The sequence below is a fragment of the Melozone crissalis genome, unplaced genomic scaffold (genome assembly GCF_028551555.1).
Source record: "Melozone crissalis strain CALT ecotype California unplaced genomic scaffold, PUWL_Pcris_2 ptg000132l_1, whole genome shotgun sequence".
NCBI lineage: Eukaryota > Metazoa > Chordata > Aves > Passeriformes > Passerellidae > Melozone > Melozone crissalis.
The window spans coordinates 2,389,085-2,415,473 of NW_026535905.1; the positions used below are offsets into that span (position 1 = coordinate 2,389,085).

At 44.7% G+C, this 26,389-nt stretch overlaps 1 protein-coding gene across 1 annotated transcript; it reads left to right on the forward strand.

Annotated features, from left to right (window-relative positions):
• Window positions 1-7,663: 7,663 nt before the first annotated feature.
• SUCLG1 (succinate-CoA ligase GDP/ADP-forming subunit alpha) lies at window positions 7,664-24,549 on the forward strand. The gene is made up of 9 exons (XM_054293291.1): window positions 7,664-7,755; window positions 16,377-16,480; window positions 17,326-17,442; window positions 17,934-18,146; window positions 18,235-18,292; window positions 20,990-21,073; window positions 21,673-21,824; window positions 22,357-22,545; window positions 23,499-24,549. The coding sequence occupies exons 1-9, from the start codon at window positions 7,704-7,706 to the stop codon at window positions 23,523-23,525; spliced, it is 996 nt and encodes a 331-aa protein (XP_054149266.1). The 5' UTR covers window positions 7,664-7,703; the 3' UTR covers window positions 23,526-24,549.
• The last annotated feature ends 1,840 nt before the right edge of the window (window positions 24,550-26,389 follow it).

Genomic DNA, 26,389 nt, shown 5'->3' on the forward strand with positions numbered 1-26,389 from the left:
TTTTGTTTGCAATAATTGTTGTCACTGGAGTGAAAAAGGAATCCACAGGAGCAATTACTGGTCATGAGAGAGTGAATAAATGAATTAATTATCTTCAGCTTTGCTATTATTTTCATGCACATAATGATGACACAGGCTGGTGCACTGACTGCAGTGTGTTTAGGGGAGGGAGAAAAATTCTCCAAAAGCCTGTGGGAGATAATGAGTCTGAACCTCCCCCTGAAAACAATGCATTTTTCTTTTGTGGCATCCTCAGTGCCAAGACCTGAGGATGAACAGGTTCCTGTGGATGACACCAGCAGAGACAGAAATCAGATTGCCTTGGGAACAGAGGAAGAATAATTTTCCCTGACCTTCACATGGGCTGAAGGAACCGTGCTTGCTCCTTCACCTTCCAATCATTTGCCTCTCTGCCACGAGCTGCTAAAATAGGGCAGAGATAGAGCCAGCCTCTGTGGCAGTTTGGCATCTAAAATTAGCTCCTGCAACAGAAAACACCTCGAGTTTGGCCTGATTAAGTTCAGTTGATGCTATTGCTATTTCTTCACTATTTCAGGAGGAGGAGGTGGGTGGCTGCTTGTGTGTTCCAGGACCATCAAGCATCAACAGCCACAGTGACAACACAAATGCCATATGCTACACCCAGGGAAAGTGCAGGAAAGTCACAGCCAGCACTGAAATGATCAGAATAAAGGCAAAAATAACATCCTGTGGTCACTTTGCTTTCCTGCCTCCAGCACAGTTGTTTGTGTCCCACATCAACTTCTTCTCCACAGCTTTCTGTTGTAGTTTCAAAGGGTCAGGGTGGTCCTGCACATGAATTTCCCTCATATTGAACAAACTGCAGAGCCTTTTTGTGCCCGAAATCAGAGGATTTGAGAAACACATGATATTTTTTTTTAAGAAAAGTGGGTCCTATAGCACCCTGCACTTCCTGATGACAAAACCTTGATTTTGCTTAGTTGTCTTTGTATTTTGCTCCTTAGTTAAACTTGCAAAAGTTGTTCTTCAGACCCAGGCTGTTCAGGAGGGAGCAAACAGCGAAGCAGCTGTGACATCTAGTGGTGTTTGTGGCTGTTACAATGCACGGAAAAACCCGGGAATCGTGGAATGGTTTGGGTCGGAAGGGACCTTAAAGATCACCTTGTTCTAACCCCTGCTAAGGGCAGGGACACCTCCCACTAAACCAGGCTGGTCAGAGCCTCGTCCTTGAACAATTCCAGGGATGGGGCAGGCACAGCTTCTCTGGCCAATGAAAAATATACACTAAATAATACTAAAAATGAAAAATAGGTATACTTAGTGAAAACTGATGTTGTGCTTTAAAGGATAAATAGCCAGAGGGATCTCACAAAGCTCCCAAGTGCTGCCACTGCAGTGCCTTCACCCCTGCTGCTCCAGCTTTAACTGCAAGGATGTGAAATGAGGATTAGCCCCTGTGGATTTCGTTTAGACATTTGGATACATTTTGTAGACATTCAAGAACTAGTCCTGAAACAAAGGATTTCAGTGGAACATTAACTTGGTCCTGCAGAACTTTGCACACTGACATTGCTGTGTCAGCCAAATTTCTGCAATTTCTGCAAAATTAAAAACCTCAAACAAAACTCTTCCCTTTAGAAATTCAGAATCTGGGTTCTTTTAATGTTGTCAGTTACTTTTGCAAGGACAAAGCTGGCTTCAGAGTAACAAGAAATTAGAGCAAATATATTTTTTTTCTTTAGGTACAAGACAAATCCTGTCATGGAATAAACCTATATTCATATTTTATTCTGGGGCTGTTAAGCCTCCAGAAAAATGATGGATTCTAGAGAACTTCTACTCTTCATTAATCCCACAGTGCCTGAAAAGAAAAGCAATTCTAGTGCAGAAAAATTCCAACAGATGTGTTTGTGAAGCTGCTGTGGGCAGCTCTGGGATTTCCAGACTGCACATGACCTGTCTGACCATGAAAATGAGCTGAGGGCATCCAGTAAAAGGGAGTAAAAATGTGTAATTTGTCAGCTCAGCATTTCTTAAGGTGTTGACATATATTCAGATTGGGCAGAGCTCTGAGCAACTTGGTCTAGTGCAAGCTGTCCCTGCTCATGACAGGGAATTGGCCTAGAGGGCCTTTAAACGTTCCTTCCAACCCAAAGCATTCTGTGGCTCTATGATGCAGAATTCAACAAGAGCTGCAGCCGAGCTTCTCTTTGTGCTTTTGTGCGTGTGCCTCCAGGAGAGGTGGGTGAACATCACTGGAACTCGGGGAATAGCCCCAGGACACTGCTGGAGGGACAAGTTCATCACCTGGGGATAAGAAAAGCCACCAACCAGTTCCTGCTGCAGGAGCCCAGTGCCCTGCCCTGCCCAGCCCAGCTGTCCTGCAGTGGCCCAAGCAATCCCCCTATGAAATGGCTGATGACAGTGATGGGGGAACAGGGCAGAAGGGAAGGAGCTGGATTTTCTGCTCTCCCTGCTGAAAGTGTATCACTGACATATTTTCTGAAAAACACCTTTGCCAGGATTTTTCTCCTGAGAAGCTGAGAGGCCCCAGAAACAAAATGTAAACAATAATTGTCTGCTGCTGTTGAATGTGGCAGGTATACCTTTGATTGGTCTCATGTGAATTGTTTCTACTTGATGACCAATCACAGTCCAGCTGTGTCAGACTCTCTGGTCAGTCACAAGATTTTATTATCATCCCTTTCTAGCTTTCTGATGTCTCCTTTCTCTTTCTTTAGTATAGTTTTAGTATATAATTTTCTTTTAATATAATATATATCATAAAATAATAAATCAGCCTTCTGAAACATGGAGTCAAGATTTATCTCTCTTCCCTCATCCTGGGGACCCTTGAACACCACCACAGAGGTGAACACCACCACAGAGGTGAACACATTGTTCCACGTGTTTGTGGCTTCTGGGGACACCAGACCAGACCAGACCTGATCTGTTGTGGGCTGTGCTACATTTAGCCAGGTTGAGTCCTTCCTCTTGGCTGTGGCTTTTGGGTGCTCCCAGTCCTCCCCACTCTATTATTTTCTGATGCTGATGTTCAGAATTATGGCTTTCTTAAACCCCACAGGGGTAAAAAAAATCCTTTCTCCATGACTAATTATGTACAGACACATGAACCACAGCGTTTAAGGGATGCCGAGGTCAAAAGGAATGTTCTGATTTCCACTGCTGCAGTTCTGGCCCTTAGATGTCAGGGATTTATCAGCTTTCAGCTTAACTCCTGCTGAGATGCACCCCACAATCCTGAAACCTTGAAAACCAGTGTGGCCTCCAGGGAAGAAGACTTGAGTTTATTTATCACACAGAGATTCATTGGTATTCAGTGGAGTCTTTTTCAGGGCAAAGAATTAGGGTTGGAATGAAATGGTCTTTAAGGTCCCTTCCAACTCAAACCATTCCATGACTCTATGAAATAATTAACAGCCAAACTCATTTCCTGAGAGCAGGGAGACAAGCCATGGCTAGAGGCTTTTCTGCCATGTGGGAACTTGCATCCCATTCTGCTCCTGCTTCTTCCAGTGTGGCAGAGGCTTTGCAGGATCCTGTATCCTGCTCCAACACCAGGAAAACCCCATGCAGGGTCTCTGAGAACAGAATTTCTCCCCATCTGCTGTTTTCCCTTTGTGAACCCCTCCCATCTTCAGGTCTGCTTCACTCCTCGTTACCAGCAGTGCAACCTGATGATCTGGACGTGCAGCTCTGCAGGGTGTGACCTTTCCCAGCTCTGTGGGGCAGCCCCAGGTCTGACACCCCTGTTTTCAATAAACCACATCGCTGTGCTTGGCTGCCCTGTGTCCAGCAGGGACAGAGGCAGTGGGAGGTGTATGGCTGCAGCCCAGTGAACTGCCACAAAAACCCATCAAATGTCAAGTATTTCTCTAAGACCTGGAGCTGCTGAAGCATTTCTGGCAGAATTTACTGAATAAAATGAGTAAGTTCTGATAAGCCTCTGATATGTGACAGAGCCAGACTCGGTTCAAATCACAGAGCAAAGGAAAAAAAAACTCATTTAGACGAAGATCACCACAAGTCTTTGGCAGCATCTCCCTTCCAGGAGAAATCCAAGCTATGATGGACCTAAAAGGATCATTTTGGGGCTGACAGGCTGCAGGTGTCCATCCTTAGGACTTCCCACTGAAGTGCTTCCGATGTTGATGTTGTGACCACAGTTGGTGCCAAGCTGAAATCTGATCTCCTGTTTGTGAAGCACTGTAGAAATGTCAGCCTCTTTAGAAATACCAAGGCACAGCTTAGGGCACGACAGTAGTGTTTGTGTGCTTCTTTATTTTCATTTGGCATTAATAATACTGAGCCATCCAAACTATACTAATAGTACCACAAAAGTTTGCAGGATTTTTCAGAAGCAAAATATAGAATTTGTTTGCTGAAAGCATAATGGGGACTGCACAGACCAGAGCAAGCTGGATGATCCTTTTCTTGCTCCACCTACACCCTCCCTGCCATGACTCTCCACTGGTCCTTATCTCTGCTCTCTGGAGTTACAGAAGTCCCTGCAAAGTTAATTTCTAACCAATTCCTCAGCAGATGCTCTCAGCCATAGCTCTGTTACTGAAAACCACAGGCTGCAGGTTAAAAATAAAGCAGGTTAAAGCACAAGTGTGGCTAATCCCTCCAGAGGGGATCCTCAGCTTTGAATTTCTCTGTGCCCTTTCCAAAGGAAAGGAGAGCAGTGGTCCAGCTCCTCCCAGTCACTTTCCAGGGCTGAGATGTTGGGATTATTTTTACTTAGAGCCTATAAATTAAAGTATAGAAACCCACAAACTTGTCTGTTTTTAGAAAGGTCAGCTCCTCTTAGCTGCTGGAAGCTGGATAGATGTGAGGCCAGGGTTTAGCTCCACACTTGGGTTCCTGCCTTGATTCCAGGGGGGTGGTGGGGAATGACCAATTTGTTTGCACATCCCTAAGTTCCAGTGATAGGAGGTGGTGACGTTAACAGTTAACAAGACTCATGAGGATTTCAGGCTGCTGGGATGTTTTATTGAGGGTAAGATCGGACATAGCTCAGATCAGACATCAGCCAGCAATCAGACATCAGCTGACGCCAGAAATGTAGGTCCAGAGTCATCACTGAGGTGAGTAAGGGCTAAAGCAGCTCAAGAACTTGTCCCTGGTTTAGCAATTCCCTAAATACAGGTGTCCCCTCCAAGGATGGCCTTCCTGCTAAACCCTCCCTGTGGAACCTGCATTTGTCAATGGGATGTCTTTTAGCTCTGGCCAGCACCAGGAGACAAACCTGCTTCAGATTCTGAATGGAAATTCAGGGGTGTATTTGATGCTGTTAAATACCTGCCCACAAAGTCCATTTTGTGGCTGTACTGACTGTGCAGTTTGTACAGATGCCAGGCTGAACACAACCTGAAGTTTTTTAATATGTCATGGATCAAGTGTGTGACTCCTGCCACAGAGTTACAGATTGGTTTGGGTTGGAAGGGACATTAAAAACCACCTAGGTCCAACCCCTGCCATGGGTGGGGACACCTCCCACTAGGCCAGGCTACTCAGAGCCCCATCAAGTCTCAAACACTTCCAGGGATGCGGAATTCACAGCTTTTTGGGCAACAAGATTATCCCAAAGGATTTCTGCCTGGAGGGAAACTCACCACAATGTTTGTGGCATAAGGGGCTGCAGTCCTAGCACAGTGAGCAGTCCTTGGGCCACTAGAGCTGGGTCTGACCTGAGCTTTGTGAGGCAGCCCCTGTCACTGCTACCTGAGTGTTGATAATTGCTGCATTGTTTCTGCCTGGGCTGAATGGTTTCTTTCTAGGCAGCTGAATAAATCAGCAAAATTAATGTTGGTGGGACAGAGCGTTCTCTGACAGGAACCAAACCACTGCATTAAAAAAATTGAAAATAAGTTTATTTTTCCTCAATTCCTCAACGTATGTCTGGCCAATTAGATATTGTACAGCTTGTTTCTATACTTGAAACTTCAACAGTTAGAATGATGATGCCTTGCACTGATGTTAATTACAAATCAAGACTCTATACACAAAAGGTTTTGAAAGGTTTTGAATGCAAATGACTGAAGAAATATTTCTGCTACTGAGGTTTAAAAAAACCAAGTAATCAAACCAACAACTCCTACCCTCATCTGACATGATCCTACTAAAAACACTAAAAAAGTGAAATGTTTCTCTATACAGAATGGTGATGCATTGGCAGCTAACTCAAATTCTATAATCTCACCGAGAGTCTTAGTGAAAGCCTCAAGGAAAAATTGATTTGGAAATGGATCCAGGTATAAATCTTTTAGTAGTGATGATGTTCCTTATAAAATCAGTGTGTGTGTGTCCTCCTAAGGGGATATTCATGAGAAGCTTAACATTTGGATGCTTCATTCATTACAGCCTCCTTCCAGCTTCAGTTTTAGGGACACAATTAATTAATAAATCAGGAAGAAATCAGAGTATGACTTTGCTTATTTATTTTTGCTCTGAAGCAATACTTTGTCTCTTCCCAGCCACTCCCATAGCCCTGCCCACCCCATCTATGCCCATAAATACACAATTATTTGTACTGGTTATATTTACAGGAATGTTTCTGGAGGCAGCTGATGGCATGGGTTGGATCAGGCAACACACTGTGGTTCCTCCCAGCCTGACCATCCTGTGATCCTGTGAGGTGATGGAGTCACAGAATCACAGAACAAGCTGAGTTGGAAGGGATCCACAAGGATCATCTCCCGCTCCTGGCCCTGCACAGCCCCATCCCCAGAGTCACCCCCTGTGCCCAGAGCATTGTCCAAACACCCCCTGAGCTCTGCCAGGCTGGTGCTGTGCCCACGGCCCTGGGGAGCCTGGGCAGGGCCCAGCCACCCTCTGGGGCAGAACCTTTTCCTGATATCCCACACAAACCTCCCCTGGCACGGCTTCAGGCCGTTCCCTCAGTGCTGGCACTGTCACCACAGAGCAGGGATCGGTGTCTGTCCCTCCTGTTCCCCTCAGGAGGAATTTGTGACTGCACTGAGGCCTCCTCTCTGTCCCTCCAGGCTGAACAGCCCCAGTGCCCTCAGCCTCTCCTCACACGGCTTCCCCTGCAGGCCCTTCACCCTCCCCGTGCCCTCCTTTGGGCACTCTCTGACAGTTTGATGTTTTTGTTACCTTGTGGCACCCGGAGCTGCCCCAGCACTCGAGGTGAGGCCGCCCCAGCCCCAGCAGAGCGGGACAATCCCTGCCTTGCCCGGCCGGCCATGCCGGGCCTGATGTCCCCAGCACAGGGATGTCCCTGCTGGCTGCCAGGGCCCTGCTGGCTCACCCTCAGCTTTCCCCTGCCCAGAGTCCCAGGTCCCTTTCCCTGGCACTGCCCTCCAGCCCCGCGCTCCCCAGGCTGTCCGTACACCCAGGGCTGCTCCATCGCAGGGGAAGAATGCGGCACTTTCCCTGCTGAACCCCACATGGTTGGTGATTGCCCAGCTCTCACATTTGCTGAGGTCTCTCTGCAGGGCCTCCCTGCCTTTGGAGGAGTCTACAGCTCCCCGCAGTCACCGTCCCTGGCGGTGTTTGAGGCCAGACTGCCGCGTCCGTACCGGTGCCAGGCGGCGGCTTGGACTCCCTAATCCCGGAGCCCTTCCCCACCCTCATGGCTCCCGTGCCTACAACACCCAGAAGGCCCCGCGGAGCCGCTTCCGCCGCCGGGGCGGGCCGAGCTCGGGGCCGCCGCCGCCGTCATTGCGGAGGGGACGATGTCTCGCTGCAGCCCCGCCGCCGCCCGCCTGCTCGGCCGCTTCCTCCGCCGTGAGTACCGGGACGAGCCCTCCCGGCCCCACCACGGGGGCCGCGGGCAGCGCCGGAGCCCGGCCGGGCCGGGCAGGGCAGGGGCCGGGCAAGGTCACGGCGGAGCGCGGCCGGGCGCGCTCGGCCCGCGGGCAGCGGGGCGGGACTCGGGCTGTGCCCGGGGGAACCCGCGCTGCTCCCGGCGCTGCTCCCGGCCCTGCTCCCCGCCCTGCTCCCGGCGCTGCTCCGGCATCGCTGGGCGCTGCGCGCGGGGCAGGATCGCCCCGCTCGGGGCAGGGGCACGCCTTGCTGCGAGGCAGCTGTTTGTAAATGGGATGGGAAGTTTCCCCTGCAGGGTGGGCGGCCGCACGTGTGGGGGCACCGGGAGGGTTTCTGGTGTTCTCGGTCTTGTAGCCCCGGAAAGGCTCCAAAGGGCAAGGGCCGGAGGGAGCCCCTAGAGCTGGGGCTGGAGGCCTCTGAAGGGCCTTGAATTACCCTGTGGTTTCAGCACAGCGTGCTAAAGTTATTTCTGTTGCCAAGATAAAGGTTGTAATTTCCCTTTTTGGAGATTTCGAGCAGTCTGAGACTGGTACTTCAGCTCGGAACATTTAATGTGTGTTGTTCTGAACATCACAATGGAAAATAAAGTGCTTTTCTCCCTCCTTTTTTTTTTTTTTCTTCTTTCCAGTGTGCTTTTTCTTTGGCTGCATCCTCTTGAAAAGGAGACTTATAGTGATAGAAAAAGGATAGCGGCCTCAAAGTGAAAGCGCGTAAGTTTAGATTGGATATTAGGAAGAAATTCTTTACAGTGAGGAAACTGGAACAGGTTTCCCAGAGAAGCTGTGGCTGCCCCATCCCTGGACATGTTCAAGGCCAGGTTGATGGGGCTTGGAGCAGCCTGGTCTAGTGGAAAGTGTCCCTGCCTATGGCAAGGGGTTGACTGAGATGGTCTTTAAGGTCTTTTCCAACCCAAACCATCCTGTGAGATCAGTGTGGGTATGCCCAGGCACAAAGAAGATACTAGGGATGTAAACAGAGAAATTTGTGCATTAATGTGGTTCTTGTAGCTGAAAATGAATGAACAAACTCAAACGTTCCTCATTTGACTGCACACAAAATGTTTTTGTCCAGTGGGATGGTGACTTACAGGTCAGGTAATGTGATCTTACAACCCCAGGCTGGTTTGAGTGGTTCCTGTGGCACACCTCCTGTCCAGGTGGGTATCCATTCCTGCCTCTCGTTCTCCACAAGCAGGATAATGGAAAACTATTTATGCTCTTAATTTCTGCCACTTCAGCTTTTTGAATTGGCTCTCCTGGGCCCAATAAGAATTGGTTCTGATGGAGGGGAACAGATGGGAATGTAGCACCTTCCAATTTAGTTTAATTTATACTCCCAGCAAAGCTTCTCTTGAGTGCAGTTTTATGTGTTAAAACTCCACATTGTTCCCTTTACAAATAGCAGTAAGAGATTCAGGGAATAGTTATTAAAGTAGTCATTTTGAGGCATAGAAAGGAAAAAGTGAAAGAAAAGAGGAAGTGGCTCAAGAAGTGTCTTTTGGCAGCTGTTCCTGAAGTCTTTTACAGAAACTCCTGAAAGATGGAGTTGTTCATTGGAAATCATTGGTTTTATGCTCTTTACCCTTTAAAGACTGCTGAAACCTTAAATTTGGGTTTTGTATGTCCATTTTCACTAACAATTAACATCTGCTTCTCTGAGTGATTTGATATCATGAGTGTCCAGTGTGTTCTGTTGCAAAAGAGATGCAAACCTTGTTTTTGTTGGTGCATTGCTGAGGGAAACACGCAGGGTGTGTATCCCTAAGGTTGAGACTGGGAAGCTGTGGAAATGCAGTATGAAATCTGTCAGTAAATGGTGAGTGCTGTTCAAAGGTCAGCTCAGAGCTGCTGTATGGACAGGATCAGGAGAGACCTGTGCTTGTCCATACCCTCGGAGAGTTTTTGTAGGCATCTGAACTGACTGGAGAGTCAGGATTAGGGGTTCCATGTCCTGGATGTGTTAGAAGGCTTTGGAGAGCTCTTAGATTAAAAGATTACAGTAATTATGTGAGTAAGCCTGGCAAAGGGTTGCTGCAGAAATAACAGCCCAAGCTGAAGAATTCCTTGATTGTTTTTGTATCAACAGTGTGGAGGGAGGAAAGCTCAGAAAGCTTTACCTGCTCACATTCTTGGTGGAGGATACCTGGGGAAAAGCAGCTTGGCTTGCAGGAGGTACTGGATTTGTGCTGAGAGACTGATTAGGAGAGAGATGTGTTGAAAGAACTGAAATTTTTCTGGGTGTCATTTCCCATTGGTTGTAGATTTGTTTTAGTGTGATGGCTGTAGTGGAGGCGTTGCATCTGCCCCTTGCAGCCTGATTAATTGACTTAATTCCTCAACTCCTATTTCACGGTCACAGATCTGGGTTTCCATCATTAACAGGGATTTGGCAAGGGGAGGGTGAGAGAAGAGAACCTGGGGGCTGATAAACAGGAACCCTGGAGTGCACAATCCTCTTACATAAAGGATATTTTGAACAATCCCTCAACAGCATGAAGGCTTCTTTGTCATCCAGGAGCACCTTCTGCTGATGTAACTGAAAACTTCAGGGGTGAGCTCTGGGAATGGGATCATGCTGCTCCTCTGCACTGCCAGGAGCTCCCCAGAGCTGTTCCTCTTGTGTCTTCCTCAGGCCTTGCATTTGTTGGCAGAGGAAGGAGAGATGGTCATAAAAATGTAAATTAAACTTGTAGAAAACACTGGAAGGAACTCTGAGGAGCAAGCTGAAGGCCCATAACTGATGGGAGATGAAGAGGAGGGGTTGGGATGTGTGTGTGGAAAAAAGACACAGCATTTTAAGTAGCACTGCTCATACCTCGTACAATGGAAAATAAAGTGCTTTTCTCCCTCCTTTTTTTTTTCTTTCTCTTTCCTTTTCTCCCTTTTCCCTTCTTCCCTGAGCTTCCCCTGCACTGGCCTCCATTTTCCTCACTTATATTGGAGCTCCTGTGATTTCTAAGGCTTTCTTCTTTCCCTACATAGGTTATAGAAAAGAAAAGGAGTATCTTCCATCATCTCCAAGTTCTGTGGCTATTTCAAGGAGCAGTAGAGGAAGAATTTCACTTATTCTTCTTTCCTTAAATAGGTAATAGAAAAGAAAGGGAATATCTTCCTTCATCTCCAAGTTCTGTGGGTATTTCAAGGAGTAAAAGAGGAAGAATTTCAGTCTTCTGGCAATGTAGGTGTCAGCCCAGGTCATTGTGGAGAGGAATCTGCTGTTTCACCTTCCTCTTATACTGGGCTTGTTTCATGAGCAGCCTCAGATGCTATCTCAGCTTCCAAATTTCCTTTTTTTTTTTTTTTTTTTTTTTGTTTGGGGTAAATATGGGTAAGAAGGAGACACTTTGATTGGATTTGTGTCCATAGGAAATCTTACAAGAAGTCCTGATAATAGGAAGTTTTGAGCTTTGTATGTTTTGGATGAAGAAGAGATTCAGCCTTTAGTTTCTGTGCTGTCACCTGGTTTGCACAACCCAAACAGAGAAGGATTTGGACTGGATGACCTCTAAAGGTCCCTTCCAACCCAAACCATTCTGTGATTCCATGAAATCCAGCTTGGGTTGCATTGTTTTAAATGACGTTTGTGCCTGAGAGGTGTTGCTGCTCAAGGAGGGCCTGAAAGCTCAGTGTAAATGGTATTTAAATACCCTGTGTGCTTTAACATCCCTTGTAAATGGATCACTTTTCTTTTTAACATGTAAATTCCTGTTTGGACTCCATGATGAATAATAAGAGTATTTTTCTAGAAAGCCTTGTTAATTGTAATGCACAAGTGAACTTTAAGTCCTGCTTGAGCCTTGGGATTGTGAGATTTTTTTCCTAAGAGGTAAAAGAGGTGGATTTTCCAGTTATTTGTACTGCAGTGAGTTCTGCTCTTGGCTGGGGCCTGGTTGCCTGGAAATGCCAGAGGAGCCAGCAGCAGTGTGTGGTGTTGGAGGGACTCTGTCCCTGAGTTTCTAATGAGGTTTCTTGACTCTAAAACAGCTGGTGTTCCATGTACAGGCTCATGCCCCACTGCTAAATTTAGATACTGCTTTTCAAATCTCCCCTGAGACAGCAGGGGTTGGGTACTTGAGCACTTTTCGTAACTGTGTTTCTGTACAATGGACCAAAGTAGGCTCTTGCCACAGTACTCACATCTCACTTTTTAGCTAAGTACTGAAAAGCCAAAATAAATAATCTTGTTAGTTGTATAACTTTATTTTTAAACCACAAACTGAGCAGGGGTAGGGCAGAAATGAACGTTGTGCCTGGGAAAGAACATTGTCCAGTCTCTTATTTTATTTTTAATACATTTTGTTAAAGGTCTGTTACAGGCCTTTGTTGGACATGGAGTTCTAATGTTATCTTAGAACTCTGACTTGACAAAATGTAACATTTTCCCCGTGCTTTTGGGAAGAGTTGGATTTGATAAGAATTGTCCTCATGCTCTAGGACTTCATCTGGAGCCTTCACCTTTGGCCTGTAATTTAGATGTGAGCATTAAAATAGCATCACCAGTGGGTTTGGCCTTGCTAGTTCACAGCTGAAGAACATTTTTAAATTTTTTTTTTTCCTCCAGTCTTCATGAAGCAGCATGCATTTACACCTAAGCACGCAGATTTACGTTTTTTTTTGGTAGTAAAATCAATTGTCTGGACTGGTTTGGAAGTTGTGAAGCAGATCCTGGGTGGAAGTTGAGACTTGGCTTCTATTTCTGACTCGTACCTGCTGTGAACTTGGGCACGCCAGTTCCACTTCCCGCCTGTTTCCTTCTCATCTTGTATCTGTCTTAACTATTGGGATTGCCAGCTGCTTGCACCCAGGGCTTGCTGTGTGTGCCACGTGGGGCAGAAACTCATCCTGACCCATGGCCCTGCTGCTCCCCCTGTGCTGATAACTGGGCAAGCCTTGCTGCTGCAGGCAGGGCAGGAGCACAGGCACAGAGCTGTATCACAAGCACAGAGCTGTATCAAGCCATTTGAAAAACCCCAGAAACTCAGACTCATCCAGCCCAGAGACTGCCAGGTCATTTTTAGGGTTTTTGTCCATAAATCACTTCAAAAATATATTGCTCTCCAGACACCTGCCCATGCTGAGCTGCCTGCCTGTGGAGACAGCAAAGGGCTCAAATCTATAGCCAGGATTTTGGAACCAAGTGGGTTTTCTCTGAAGGAAGGCCATACAGTAATGTAAGAAGCACATGGTTTTCAAGGGTAAATCCGTACAAAGCTTAAACTTTAAGCTGCTGTGTAGATATCAGTGCCTAAAGTTTTTGTTTGGTTTTTTTTTTTTTGATAGTTTAGAAAATGCTCAAAAGCTTTTCATCCTTGAAAAATACATTAATACTGTTTTCTGAAAATGGAGGATTGGCAAACTTGAGCTTTCAAAAACATTCTTGTGCAATGTTACAAATATCTGAGAATAGATCTGGAATGAGCGGTTGAACTGGGAGTGTGCAGTTGCTGTAAAGTCTAGAGAAATGTGACTATTTGTCAGTTTGTCAGCACACACAAAGAGGCTGTGGAGTCTCCCTCACTGGAGGTACTGAGGAACCATCTGGACAATCCTGTGCAATGTGCTGTGGGATGACCCTGCTTGAGCAGGGAGGTTGGATCAGCTGACCCACTGTAATCCCTTCCAGCCTGACCCATTCTGTGATTTTTATTTTTTCCAAAGTACTGAAATTGCTCAGTGGCAATAGGTGGCCAGCAAGCATCCATCCCTCTCTTACTTTGTGGGTGGATTTGTCAGTGGTTGGGCACAGGCTCTGTAAAACTTAGATCTGAGTCAGTTTCTGTTGCCTGTTTGTTCTTTCCCCTTGCAGGCCCATTTTCAAACAGTCATTGCCATTCTCCTGGGAGCTTGGAGTGTTCTCCCCAAGGCCTCACTGGGGGTAAGGACTGTAACAGCTCCTTCTCAAGGGGAATCATCCTCTGCTGTGCTCAGGGTTGGATGTTACCAGGCACATCTTGTGCCACTGAGGGATTGCCTGAGTGGCTGGGCTCAGGCAGAGAATTCCCTGCTCTCCTGACCAGCATTCCAGCTGTTCCTGGTTTTGTTTTGCCTCTGCTTTGCTGGAGGCAGGCTGCTCCTCACCACATGTGTCTCTGAGCCCTGCCTAGGAAGACCAAGTCCTCAGCCTAGGACAAAGATCATCCTGTGCTGTCTTCTGTAGCAGTGGCTTCTCTCTCCCACAGCCAGCCTGGTAGCCCTGTTCATTAAATCTCAGCTTTAGATATATTCTCATAAAATCATAGAATCACAAAATGCTTTGGTTTGGAAGGTGCCCTTGAAGATCATCTTGTTCTCACCCCCCTGCCATGGGCAGGGACACCTTCCACTAGATCAGGTTGCTGCAAGCCCCATCCAGCCTGGCCTGAAACACTCCAGGGATGGGAGAGCCACAGCTCTGGACAGCCTGTGCCAGGGTCTCACCACCCTCACAGTACAGGGGTTTTTTCCTAATACCAATTTAAATGTTCTCTCTTTTACTTTGGAGCCATTTCCCCTTGTCCTGTCATTACATGCCCTTGTCAATAGTCTTGTTCCATCTTTCCTTTAAGTTCCCTTCAGGTACTGGAGGGAATGGAGTCACCCCAGAGGCTTCTCTTTTCTAGGCTGAGCAATCCCAATTCTCAGCCTTTCCTCATAGCTCCATCCCTCTCATCAACTTCTGCCCTCCTCTGGATTCACTCCAGCAGCTCCACATCCTCCCTGTGCTGGTCCAGAGCTGGACACAGCCCTGCAGGTGGGGTCTCACCTGAGTGGGGTAGAGGGGCAGAATCCCCTCCCTAACCCTGCCCATGCTGCCTTGGATGCAGCCCAGGAAATAACTGGCTTTTTTATGGCTTTTCCTAAGGATTTCACATAGATTTTGTCTGTCACTGCTCTGTATTTCCTGACATCACAGTTCTGCAGCAGTATTTGGGGTGATTTAGGTTAAAACCCTGCAGGTCACTAAGCTCAAGTGCACTTTTGCCACTTTCCCCACAAGTTTGCTGCATCCTAGTCTGTTCCTTTCTGTATGGAGTTTTACTTTGTGTCTGTGTGAAGTTGAGGATTTGCTGCAGCTCCTTAGAGAGCAGCAGAAGGTGGCTGGAGTTAAACCCTGGCTTTGCCAGCACTTTCTAAGAACAGAGTAAGGACTTCAGGTTTAGCAGTAGCACTGGTGTGTGTAGGCTGCTTCTGGCATGGTTTGGTTTTTCTGCTCGCTCCTTTGAATACAACTGAAGCATAAAAGCAGTGTAGCACTAATCTTTAGTTGGCAAGAGAGAGCCCTGAAGCTCTGATGGAAATGTGTGTGTATGTGGATCTTAAAAAGTTTCTGCAGATTTATTAACCCATGTAAATTCTGTATTTATAATAATTTAATAATGCATCTTACCAAATTCTGTGCATTATCATAAAGATACTTTTTTTTTTTTGCTTTTTTCTCCTTAAAAGCTTTTACTCCCTCCCTAAAAAGATAAAAAGGAAAAAATATTCCCTTGTTCAGATGTGCCTGAGTATGTATGTGGAACAGTCTGGGGACCATGATTCAGGATCTGTTATTTCGATTTCAACTGCACTATTTACTTCCTTAAGTCTTAGTTGCTAAAGTTTTAAAAGAGCTAAAGGAGTAAATAGTAACATATTGATTTATACATTGGCGATCTTGTATTAGAATTGTGCCTTCCCAGGGTCACTCTGTGTGTAAATTAAGGTTTTTATGTCAAACACTTGCAGGGAATAAATTGGTTCTGATCCCCTCAAAACTGTGGTGTGTGAAAAAGCATGTGGCAATAAATGTAGGTTTGCATCCATTTATACCAGAAGCCTTTTCTTCTCATCTCAAGCTTTCTTCTGTGGTAACATTCTGTGCATTGCTGTCATCATTCCTTCCCCTTCAGCACAGATGCAATCATTCCCCTCAGCTTTTTGTTACCAGCACACACTGTGCTCTTTTTCTACAATTGTGTTGTCTTGTTTTCTTCTCTCAGCACCAGAACTGTGAGAACTAAATTGAAAGTCACTCTAGTGGAGTATCTGGAGAGCTGTGTTTCCTCTCGAGCGCAAATGTGATGCCATAGCTAGGAATCTGTTGGGAAAAGATCTCTTGCTGTCTTACATAGCATCAGGTTTTTCCTGGGCTGAGGGACCCTCGAGCTCCTCAGTGTCTCTCATTGTCTGCTCTGGACTGTGCTCTGTTCACAGGAGGTGTCACATAGTACCAGGGCTGTAACATCCTCAGGATTGTATCAGGATTTTGGCTCTGCTTTGTCACTTTGCAGAGTGACTAAGAAGATAAAAATGTGTTTGGTTGCAAATGAAAGTAGTGCTTAAGAAATTATTTCTGTCTGTCAGGAGGAATCCTGATATTGAGTACTCAAATGAGAAACCTCTCTTAATTTCTAGTAAATGGAGTAATTGGCATAATAGGTGAACTACAGATGTTTAATGTCTTAGCCTGACAGGTACTGAATGAGGCTTCTGAAAACATGAGCTGCTCATGGTTTTTTGATACAAGCATTGATTGATATGCACTTTCTTGGACATTTTTTGACTCAGAGTCTACCAGAGGAGTGGATTAATGGTTTGTGCTCTCTTCTCTTTTCTCTCCAGTTCCGCAGAATGGAGTCCGACACTGCTCCTACACAGCATCCAGGAAAAACCTCTATGTTAACAAGAACACAAAGGTTATCTGTCAGGGTTTTACAGGCAAACAGGTATGTCTAGAAGTTATTTTTTCTATCAGCCTTTCAGTCAGAAAGTTAATTTTCAGGAAGTATAGTTATATATGAAATGGATTATATACTGCCTTTGTCTGTTCATAGGAAGCTGGAATTCTTTCACCATCAGGAAGGTCCCTTCAGCCCTGTAGTTGACATTCTTTGGCCCAAATACTTGTGCACAAGCTTTAAAGTTAATTTTGAGTCATCTCTATTATAGTGCTTTTCATTTTTGTTTTTTATACTGTATACAGCTGAAAGGGTTTCCTTGTAAAAGGCTATTAGCAAAAAAACTGCAAAAACCTGCCCATTGTCAAAATGCTTCTTTCACAAATGCATTTCAATATCAATGCCTATAAACTAAATTTCTGGTTTTATTTCAGGATATTTAATAGTTTTCTCAGATTCACTCTTTTACACATTTGCAGGCAGAGAAGGCTGCTTTTGTAAACTATGAGCTAGTCATGGATGAGCATGCTAATTTCTATTTCACTGTAATGTTTGTCACTGTAGTGTTTGTCATCTGCCAGACTTGATGTGGGAAAGAAACTGAGTCTGCAGGTGTGTTAGCAGCACACAACAGAATACCCTTGAGCATGAAACTACAGTGCTATGATTGAAAAACAAAAAGAACATATTAGCATATTCCAAATGCATTTAAAACATGTGGATGCACTTAGCAAAATATCTGATTACATATATGTGTGTACTGAAAACTTCCCTTCTTACTGCAAATTTCAGTGACGTAAATTGCCTTCAGAATTATAGCTAACATCAAACTTTTTGGTTAAGTTTATTTGCTATTATGTGCCTTCTAACTTTACTTATTTTCTCTCTCATAGGGCACCTTTCACAGCCAGCAGGCATTGGACTATGGCACCAATCTAGTTGGAGGAATTTCTCCAGGGAAAGGGGGAAAAACTCATCTAGGTCTGCCTGTGTTTAATTCTGTGAAGGAGGTAATTTGCAGCAGTGGCTGGAGGGCACAGAGTTTAAAGCTGAAGGGCTCCTTATTTCATTGCTCACAATATTTGAGCTGTGGATGTCCCTGGGCACAGAGTGAAACAGAAGCCTTGTAAAAGAGGGAGCATTCAGGGTGCTCAGGCACCAGTTTGGCTTCCACTGTGAAGTTCACAGAGCCTGCCTACACTTGCTTTATGAATGCAGCTGGTTTCTGATTGATTCTGCTGTGCACGATGAATTTTTAGCAAACTGTTTTGTGAGAGTATTCATGATGGTGATCACGGGGCAGATCCTTCCCAGACAGTGGTCAGTTCTCAGCTCCCTGGTTGTGCTCCATCTTCAGGGAATTTAACACTTGCTTAGGTTATAATTGAGTTATACATATCCTTAATTCATGCCTGAGAATGGCTGCATTTTAAATGCCTTGCTGTCGATTTCTCTCCAGCCCCGCTAAACGCGCGATGTGTTATTCTCGTGTCCGTTGCAGGCCAAAGAACAAACGGGTGCTTCAGCCACTGTCATCTACGTCCCTCCCCCGTTTGCTGCTGCTGCCATCAACGAGGCCATCGATGCAGAGATGCCCCTGGTGGTGTGCATCACCGAGGGCATCCCCCAGCAGGACATGGTGCGCGTCAAACACCGCCTGCTGCGGCAGCACAAGACCCGCCTGGTGGGCCCCAACTGCCCCGGCGTCATCAATGTGAGTGAGCTCTGCCTCTGGGCCGAGGCTCTGCTGTTCCTAGTGCTGCTTTCAGTGTTCCATCTGACTTCTCCCACTCTTTCCTTAGCCTGGAGAATGTAAAATTGGTATCATGCCTGGTCACATTCACAAGAAAGGAAGAATTGGTGAGTTTTTGAATATTTATGCGTCGTCTAAGACACAAGTTTGGTGCTCTAGTGTTTTCCCTCATGAGGCAAGGCACATCATGCCCTGGAGAGAGTTGATAACACTGAGGGACAGCTTGTTGTGATGGTGTTCACAGGGGTTCTTGGATGAGGGAAGAGACGAGGATCTGACTCCATGTTTCAGAAGGCTTGATTTATTATTTTATGATATATATTACATTAAAACTATACTAAAACAATAGAAGAAAGGATTTCATCAGAAGGCTAGCTAAGAATAGAAAAAGAAGGAGTGATAACAAAAGCTTGTGTCCTGGACAGAGAGTCTGAGCCAGCTGACTGTGATTGGCCATTAATTAGAAACAACCACATGAGACCAATCACAGATGCACCTGTTGCATTCCACAGCAGCAGATAACCATTGTTTGCATTTTATTTCTGAGGCCTGTCAGCTTCTCAGGAGGAAAAATCCTAAGGAAAGGATTTTTCATAAAGTATCATGGCTACAGCTTGTCTGTCCTCAGTTTGTACATGAATTTTAGCATTATCAATCCTGAAGGCCCAAATCAGGAATTCTTCCACAGTAGACATTGGGTGCTGATGGTGAAGACAAAGCAATTGGAAATTCCTGTAGGTAATGTGATTGACTGGTGTCTTCAAAGGGGAGCCTTGAGGAAATTTCCATTTTTCTTGGGATTTGAGAGCACCTAAGCTCCAACATTATTCCTTCCAACAGCTTGGCTGCTTGGGACTGGGATCCTACTCTTGTGTGATCTCAGTACTACACCAAAGAGAAGAGACTACAGAGAAGTTTATACATAATTTAGACAACTATGAAACCATCACAAGTGGAAGTGTCAAATATACCCAATATTCAGGCAGTGTGGTAAAGGGCAGGAAGGCAGTGACTTGTTCAGTGTTAATCACACTCCCTGTGTGTAATGAGTTACACACCGTGTTACATGCAAGTCTCTTGTCCTCACTTCTGTCAGCTCCTTGTTGTAAACTATAGATACAACAACTTGATTTTTTTATTTTCAAATAATGCAGTTCAGGAGCTGTAGAGAAATTTCTTCTGAAATGTCCATTTGTACTTAGAGCTTCAGAAATATTGCTGTAGACAGCACATGCTGCTGTTGCCTGTCAGCAAGGTAACCAGTTTCACTTGTGCACAGTAGTACCCTTTGCAGCATTACCTTTTTTTGTGATGAAAAATGTGTTTACTGTGGGAAAGCCTGTTCAGTGCTGTTGAACTACAGGGACTCAGTGCATTTTTTTAGCATGAGGAGCTCCCTCTGCTATGTAATCACTTCTGGCTTGAGACTAGACTGCGCCTAAGGAATGCTCCAAGATGTGCTAGCACTCATGTTCCACCTCCAGCTTTCACAAGTACTCATAAACCTGGAATTGATAAACCAAATGGCTGCAATTATGCCCTTTACAAAAATCACTGAGGCACTCTATGAGTGTAAAAGGGAACATCAACCGGTGTTGCTCTGAGCTCCCTTCTGAATCAAAGTTCTGTTCTGATTTTCTAAATATACACAAGAAATGTGTTGCAGCCACAAGGTATTAGAATCTGCATGCAAGGCACATCAAATGCAAAAGAATATTTAACATCTTGAATCCAGTAGCTCTGCCATTGCTGGAAATGTTTTCAGTGGTGATCCAAGAATCAAGGAATAAAAATGTGGATTTGCCACCCTCCCAGTTTCATCTAACGTGTGACCTTTGGTGATGTGCTCTCCAGCTTTCTCTTACTGTGAGGCATCCAATAATCATCTGAATATTCTGTGATGCAAGGTATAAAAATAGCCACAGTCTTTGGACTTTCATCTGTAGCTTCTGTGAGGCAATCTGATCTTGGTGGTAAACAGGGAGGCCTTTTCAAACATAGCAAGGAAAAAACCCTGTGCTAGAACACGTCTGAGCTGGCCAACAGAATAAATAGTTGATAAAACTAAGGTTCCTACTCTAGTGGTGTATTTCCTCCTCTGTTCATGCAATGTGCATTGTATTCCTTGTTATATGGCTTGAAGTAGATGGAAGATGGTGTCTGTTTTTCCTGAAAACTTTTTCTTTTGTAATACTAACAGAAGTCTTGACTTGAAAAAAAGAACAAACAGCCATGCAAATATTTTGCCCCTGCTCAAAGCTCTGTGCTAACTTCCATCCTGAATTTAAAACTGGGTCTCTTGTGATACTCTAATGTAAATGCCAGGTGTGTTGTGTAGAGAAGCAACAAATACCTTAATAGTGATAACTTGCATTTGTGCAGCATTTTCCTGTTCTGGAAGATCTCTAGTGTGCCTGGCTATACTGGGGATGTGATTAATACAGAATTATTTTGTTAATTGTTCAGCTGCAGCTCTGTTTCAAGACCAGTGCATCAGCTACTCACATACAAGATAAGAAGTATTTTCTTTTATTTGCTTTTCAGTTTTCTTTCCTGGTAAGGCTTTATCATGACAAAAACATTAATTGACTTTATGGGCAGCTTTAGTCCATTGACAGTCAAGTGTCAAAAGGTGAAAACCAAGAAATGGTACAGAAAGAATCTTGCAAAGTGTTTTGGCAAGGCCAGCTGGAAAACCTGGAATCTCATGTTGTTTACTGAGGTGATTTTCATTACTGTAAGAACAGCTGCCTCTATTTATGTGCTGTGTTAGTGGTAAGTTTGTCTTCCTTTCTTTCCTCAAGGTATTGTGTCAAGATCTGGAACCCTGACGTACGAAGCTGTTCATCAGACAACACAAGTTGGGTTGGGGCAGTCTTTTTGTGTTGGTAGGTTCCCTCAGAATCAACCTCTTGGACCTAGGCTAACCTGCTTTTCCTTCACAAATATAAATCCACAATAATTCCTTTTGACAAGTGTAGAATTTGCTGAATGGCAGTTGTGTTGAGAACTGAGATCCCTATGTACTGTGAAGTGTTACAATTTCCACATCAAGTTAATAAAAGCCTTAAAACCAGCTTTGAACAGAGAACTGCCAGCAAATGTGATGTCCATTTGGAAGCAGACTGTCCCAAGAAGTTTAGTTACCAAAGATTAGGGCATTCTTAGGCATTTAGTTGGGTATGTTAAGTAAATTTAGTTTTCATACACCAAAATTCTGGAGCTGGCATCTTGGTCCTGCTGTGTTCATAACATTTTGTTTATGATTTGATAGGTGAACACTCAGATATCAAAGCTTTGTGTGAATTGTGGGGGAGGTATTTGGAGCAGGAATTTGGCATGCTCTGACTTAGGTACAGCCTTCAGAGCTGCCTGTCTTAGGAGCCTTTGGCAATACTCATGCTGTAATTTAGTTCTAAACTTCAATTGTTAGTGCAATATCTTTATCCTGAGTTACTCTTTTCTTGTGGTTTTAATATTTTTGTAGGTATTGGAGGTGATCCCTTCAATGGCACTAATTTTATTGACTGCCTTGATGTCTTCCTGAAGGATCCTCACACTGAGGGGATCATACTGATTGGGGAGATTGGAGGAAATGCTGAAGAAGATGCAGCAGCATTTTTAAAAGAAAATAATTCTGTAAGTCTTAAAACACCTTGTTTCCAGACAATTTCATAGTTAGCCAGCTTCTTTTGCCTCATCAATGAAAACTCATTTCAGTCTCTCATCTCTATTTACAAAATCCACAAACAATCATGGGTTTTTTAAAGAAAAAGAGTTGAAATTAAGAGTGTTGTTGAGGTTGGACTCAATCTTAGAGGTCTTTCCAACCATGTTCTGTGGTTCTGTGAAGGGGAGAGCATTGCCAACTTTGGAATTTTATTCCTGTGACAATATTTGTAGTGATTTGTTTTGTAGTATACATGGTCTGTAGAAAGATTTAAAGTTTGTTTGCTTCTGGTTTATGATGATTATCAGGAGAGGAAGTACTTCACATTTCTTTGTGCTGTGTGAGCTGTTTAATAACTTTGCCTGGCGAGTCGGTATTTAAACAAAAACTGAACAATTTAAATAAAAAACAAACAAAATAAAGATGAACAAAATGAGCATTTGCCACCTGGAACTGCTTTTCCTCTCACCCTCCTCCACATAACACATTTATCTGTTCCAGGGCCCCAATGCCAAGCCAGTGGTGTCCTTCATAGCTGGCCTGACAGCTCCTCCGGGCCGGCGGATGGGCCACGCTGGAGCCATCATTGCTGGGGGCAAGGGGGGAGCCAAGGAGAAGATTGCAGCCCTGCAGAGTGCAGGGGTTGTGGTCAGCATGTCCCCTGCCCAGCTGGGCACCACCATCTACAAGGTTGGTTCCTCTGGCATTGGCTCATCTAGAGCAGGAAGCCGCTTGTGAGGGAATGTGAGCTGGGAGTCCGTCTCCTACCCAGACACTGCTGCTCTGAACTTGCTTAAAAATAAAAACTCTCTTGGCTGGACACAAGCTGAAATTACTACATAAAAGATATCTGCACACAGTTTTATTTAATATTGTTTTATTGAAAAGTAAATGTAGCAAAATAGAGAAGAGATTACGTTCTGTTTCAAGCGTAGCTACTTGTCGAAATAGTTTTCTGGGTGCAAAGAACCTGAATAATGTAAAATATGACATTATTTCTAAATATTTGAGGAAGGAGAGCCTTGGCATATAATTCAGAGTTATGGTTGAACATATGCTGCTGAAAAGGTGAGGTGTGGAATGGGATTATTTGTATTTTACTTAATTCATATCCAAAAAAGGGGATTGCTTCACAGCTAGAGGAGATGCATCATTCAGCTCTGTTAGGTATTTTTTGTTTCCTGTGGTGACTGTACAGTACAGCATCTCCACAGGCCGCTGTGGGATTCTTCCCTTCTTTTGTTGTGCTTTTTCTTTACTGAAATGAAAATCTTGATTTTGTTGCTTCCCTGGCTTGAGTCCTTTACTGTAAGGATTCTGCTGCAGTTGTGATGCAGAATTGGTGTTTTTCAAGCCTGTTACGCTGTTTCTGGGAGCAAATGGTTCCTTGACAGCATTACAGTCTGGCAGTGACTACAGTCTAGCTTTCCAGAGCTGGCTTGTTAATATGAGGTGGGAGAATGCTCAGTTTCCTTTCCCCCTAACTTGCACACTTTATGCTTTTTATATTTTAATTTTTAATACCAATTTTTAATTCTTAACACCACGTTTCCTAAGGTACATACAAAGTAATTTGAAATAGAAAAGAATAATAGAAGCATTTTCTGGTTTCCCTGCTGGTAACATCTGTGTGCTCTTTGCAGGAGTTTGAGAAAAGGAAATTGCTGTAAGAGAAGACACTTTGGAATACTTTCTCCAAAACACCAGTGCAGCACCCGGCCTCCGCTTATCTCTTGTCTGCTAATCTTCAGTTGCCCCAATGTCTTGACATTGGTCAATGAATTTGACTGGGAAGCCAGAAACCTCCTGGCTAAACCTGTTTTGGTGTCTCCTTGTTTCAGACATTGTCACCCTGTTGTAAATCACAGCAAATTAATAAATCTACTACTAAATCTGATCCATCCTTTGAATTCCTGAAGCAGAGCCGTTTCTTCGGTCATCATAAACAAAATCTTTTGTAACTTAAGCACTGCCCCTTTTTAAGGTGAAGCTGCTTGTAGGGCTGCTTTTAAGGATCAAGGCACTGACTTTATGCACATACCACACTGGTTTATTTTTAAGAAGTGCAGTCCTGCTCGTTGGTTGCTGGCCAGTACCTTTGAACAATAGGCCAAAGTTTCCGTCCATTAAACCAAAGCTGCTGGATCTGGAGGGATTGGTGTTGATCCACGTAGCTGGAGATGCCTGAGGTCCAGACTTTCTCTTCAAGGCTGATTAGCCATGCACAGTGCAGTCCTCTACTGCCAAGGAGTTCTGTTTGTTGTGTATAAAATGGAATTGTTACTGATAAAAATTAATATAATTTCACATGCAAAATATATATTCAAAATTGTCTGTAACTATTAAGATGATCTGGTCTTTAGCTGACTTTACCCTGATTTCCACTTTATCTTAACTAGCATTGCACTGCTTGTATTCTGAAATGCAAATAACAATGGGACATAGAGAACAATTATTATTCTCTAGAAAAGAACATAATAAGGTAACTTTCTTGTTAACCACTCCCAGCACTGTAATGGATACCCCCTTTTTTTTTGACTGTGGATATTGCCCAAGTATTGTGCATATAAATGTTGCAAGTTTCATCAGGATGGGTTAAACCCCAGATTGCTTTATGTAGAGGACTGAAAGTTCATGTAAGCTGGCACTTGTTTAAAGCTAACCTCGTGTCCCATAAAGGTGCTGTTACGAAAACCCGTGTTGTTATTTATTTAAAACTGTTCTTGGTTTTCCTACTCAGATAAATCCCTGTGGAATTTCTCTTCCTGAAGCAAGCAGGTGTGTCACTACTGACATCTGCAGCTCCTTGAGCTAAGCCCTGGTGAAGTGCATGAGGGACAGGTCACATCTCTGCACACTAAAGGTGTACTCATGCACCTGATGTGTGTCTGGCACCAGCCAGGTGCTCCAGCCTTGGGACACAGGTGCTGCATTGTTCACCTGGGCATGATTTACTGAAAGGAACCTGACACCTGTCACTGGGCAGCTGAAAGCAGCATTGAGCAGTACATCATTTGATGGAGCCTATGACAGCAGGGAAGGGGATTTTTTACTAGATCTGCTCAGTTTGCTGGTGGTGCTTGTTTTAATTGGAGCAGAATGACTGATGGGTGCCCTTTGGAGACACAGCGCTGCTAAATTGTCTCAGTCTGTGCAAGAGTGCAATTCCTCAGCACTGAGTGTCAGGGAACTGCAGGCATTCTTATGAACCTGATAATCAGAGTTGTGGGATCTCAGCACATCAGTCCTGATGTGCAGAGGCACCGAGACAACCCTTGGGGGGCTCGGAGGTCCTGGAATGTCGCCAGAAGTGTCTGGTGGCTGGACTTTGATCCTGCACAGGAGACAACACGTGTATGAGGATGGGAGGATCCCACGGGGATAAATGGTGAAGGGATGGGTTAATTATAGTGTGAAACACAGGTTTTAGAATTTCGGTACAGGGGGCTCTAGAGAAGTAAGATGGAGGAATTGGGGCGTGTCCTGTCCTTCTTCTTGTCGTCCATCTTCGGTGGTGATGGTGGCACTTTGAGATTGGTTCTTACTGAATGTGCACTTGTCAATAAGGGTGAAAGGGATAGGGGAGAAAAGGTAAATATCTTATACGTAGTTTTGGGTATAAAGATAAGTGACCGCCCCGAGGGCTCTCAGTGTGCTCATGGCCGGCGTGCTGTGCTGTGTCGGGCCGAGAGAAGATATTGTAGATAAGAATGAATAAACAACACTGAAGACCGAAAAACCTGAAGACTCCTTTCGTCCTTTGGAGCGCGGGCTGCCCCAAGGCCATCCTGAGCCTTTCCAGGCCATTAGAGCAGCCGGGAACGGGACAAGAGTAACTCATGGCAGTGCTGTGCTGGTGCCCTTTGGGATGGGCAGTGCTCTGTGAGGAACTGCCTGGATTCCATCCCTGGAGCAGGTGCTCCTCCAGGACAGCTGAGGTGCAGGGAGTTTCCTGCTAGGGATTCCTCCTTTAGAGGCACCAGCTATTTTAGAAGACAGCTATAAATCCCATGATTGCTGCATCCTGAGAAAGTGTTTCCTTCTGCCTTGAGATCTGAGGCTGGGTTTAGCAATCCACCCCTGCTTCTGAGGTTTGCAGCAGTGTCCAGGGCTGTCCAGCCTGGGCAGCAGTTTGCGCTAACCTGGCACTGATCCACCTCAGGATGGAGAAGGACCCTGACCTTTGATAGAAAGTTTTGCTTTGCACAGTTTTTCCTTGCTGCCTAAAAATGTGCACTTGACAAAGATCAGCTAATTAATGACAGCATCTCTTTGGAAAAAGTTCACATCTGTTTAGTACCATATGTTCTTGTGGATAAATATTTTGAGTAATCTGATCTGGAAAATTGTTTGTTTATTCTTTTTTTAAAGGCAAAACTTAAATTAGTGTTGAGCCTTAAAGCAGTTGCTACTTTATAACCTAGTAGTTAACCTATATAATTATAACCTGGTATAACCCAGGGAGTTTTTATGTGCAAGAGAAATGCTGCCAATGTTGGTGTTTCCATATTTTGTGGAATAGTCCTTTTTGTGC

Excerpts from the sequence above, each read along its gene's own strand:
- SUCLG1 (XM_054293291.1), top strand. The coding sequence starts at position 7,704 with ATGTCTCGCTGCAGCCCCGCCGCCGCCCGCCTGCTCGGCCGCTTCCTC. Across the intron at positions 17,443-17,933 it reads TGTTTAATTCTGTGAAGGAG|GCCAAAGAACAAACGGGTGC; the intron begins GTAATTTGCAGC and ends TGTCCGTTGCAG. Across the intron at positions 18,147-18,234 it reads ACTGCCCCGGCGTCATCAAT|CCTGGAGAATGTAAAATTGG; the intron begins GTGAGTGAGCTC and ends CTCTTTCCTTAG.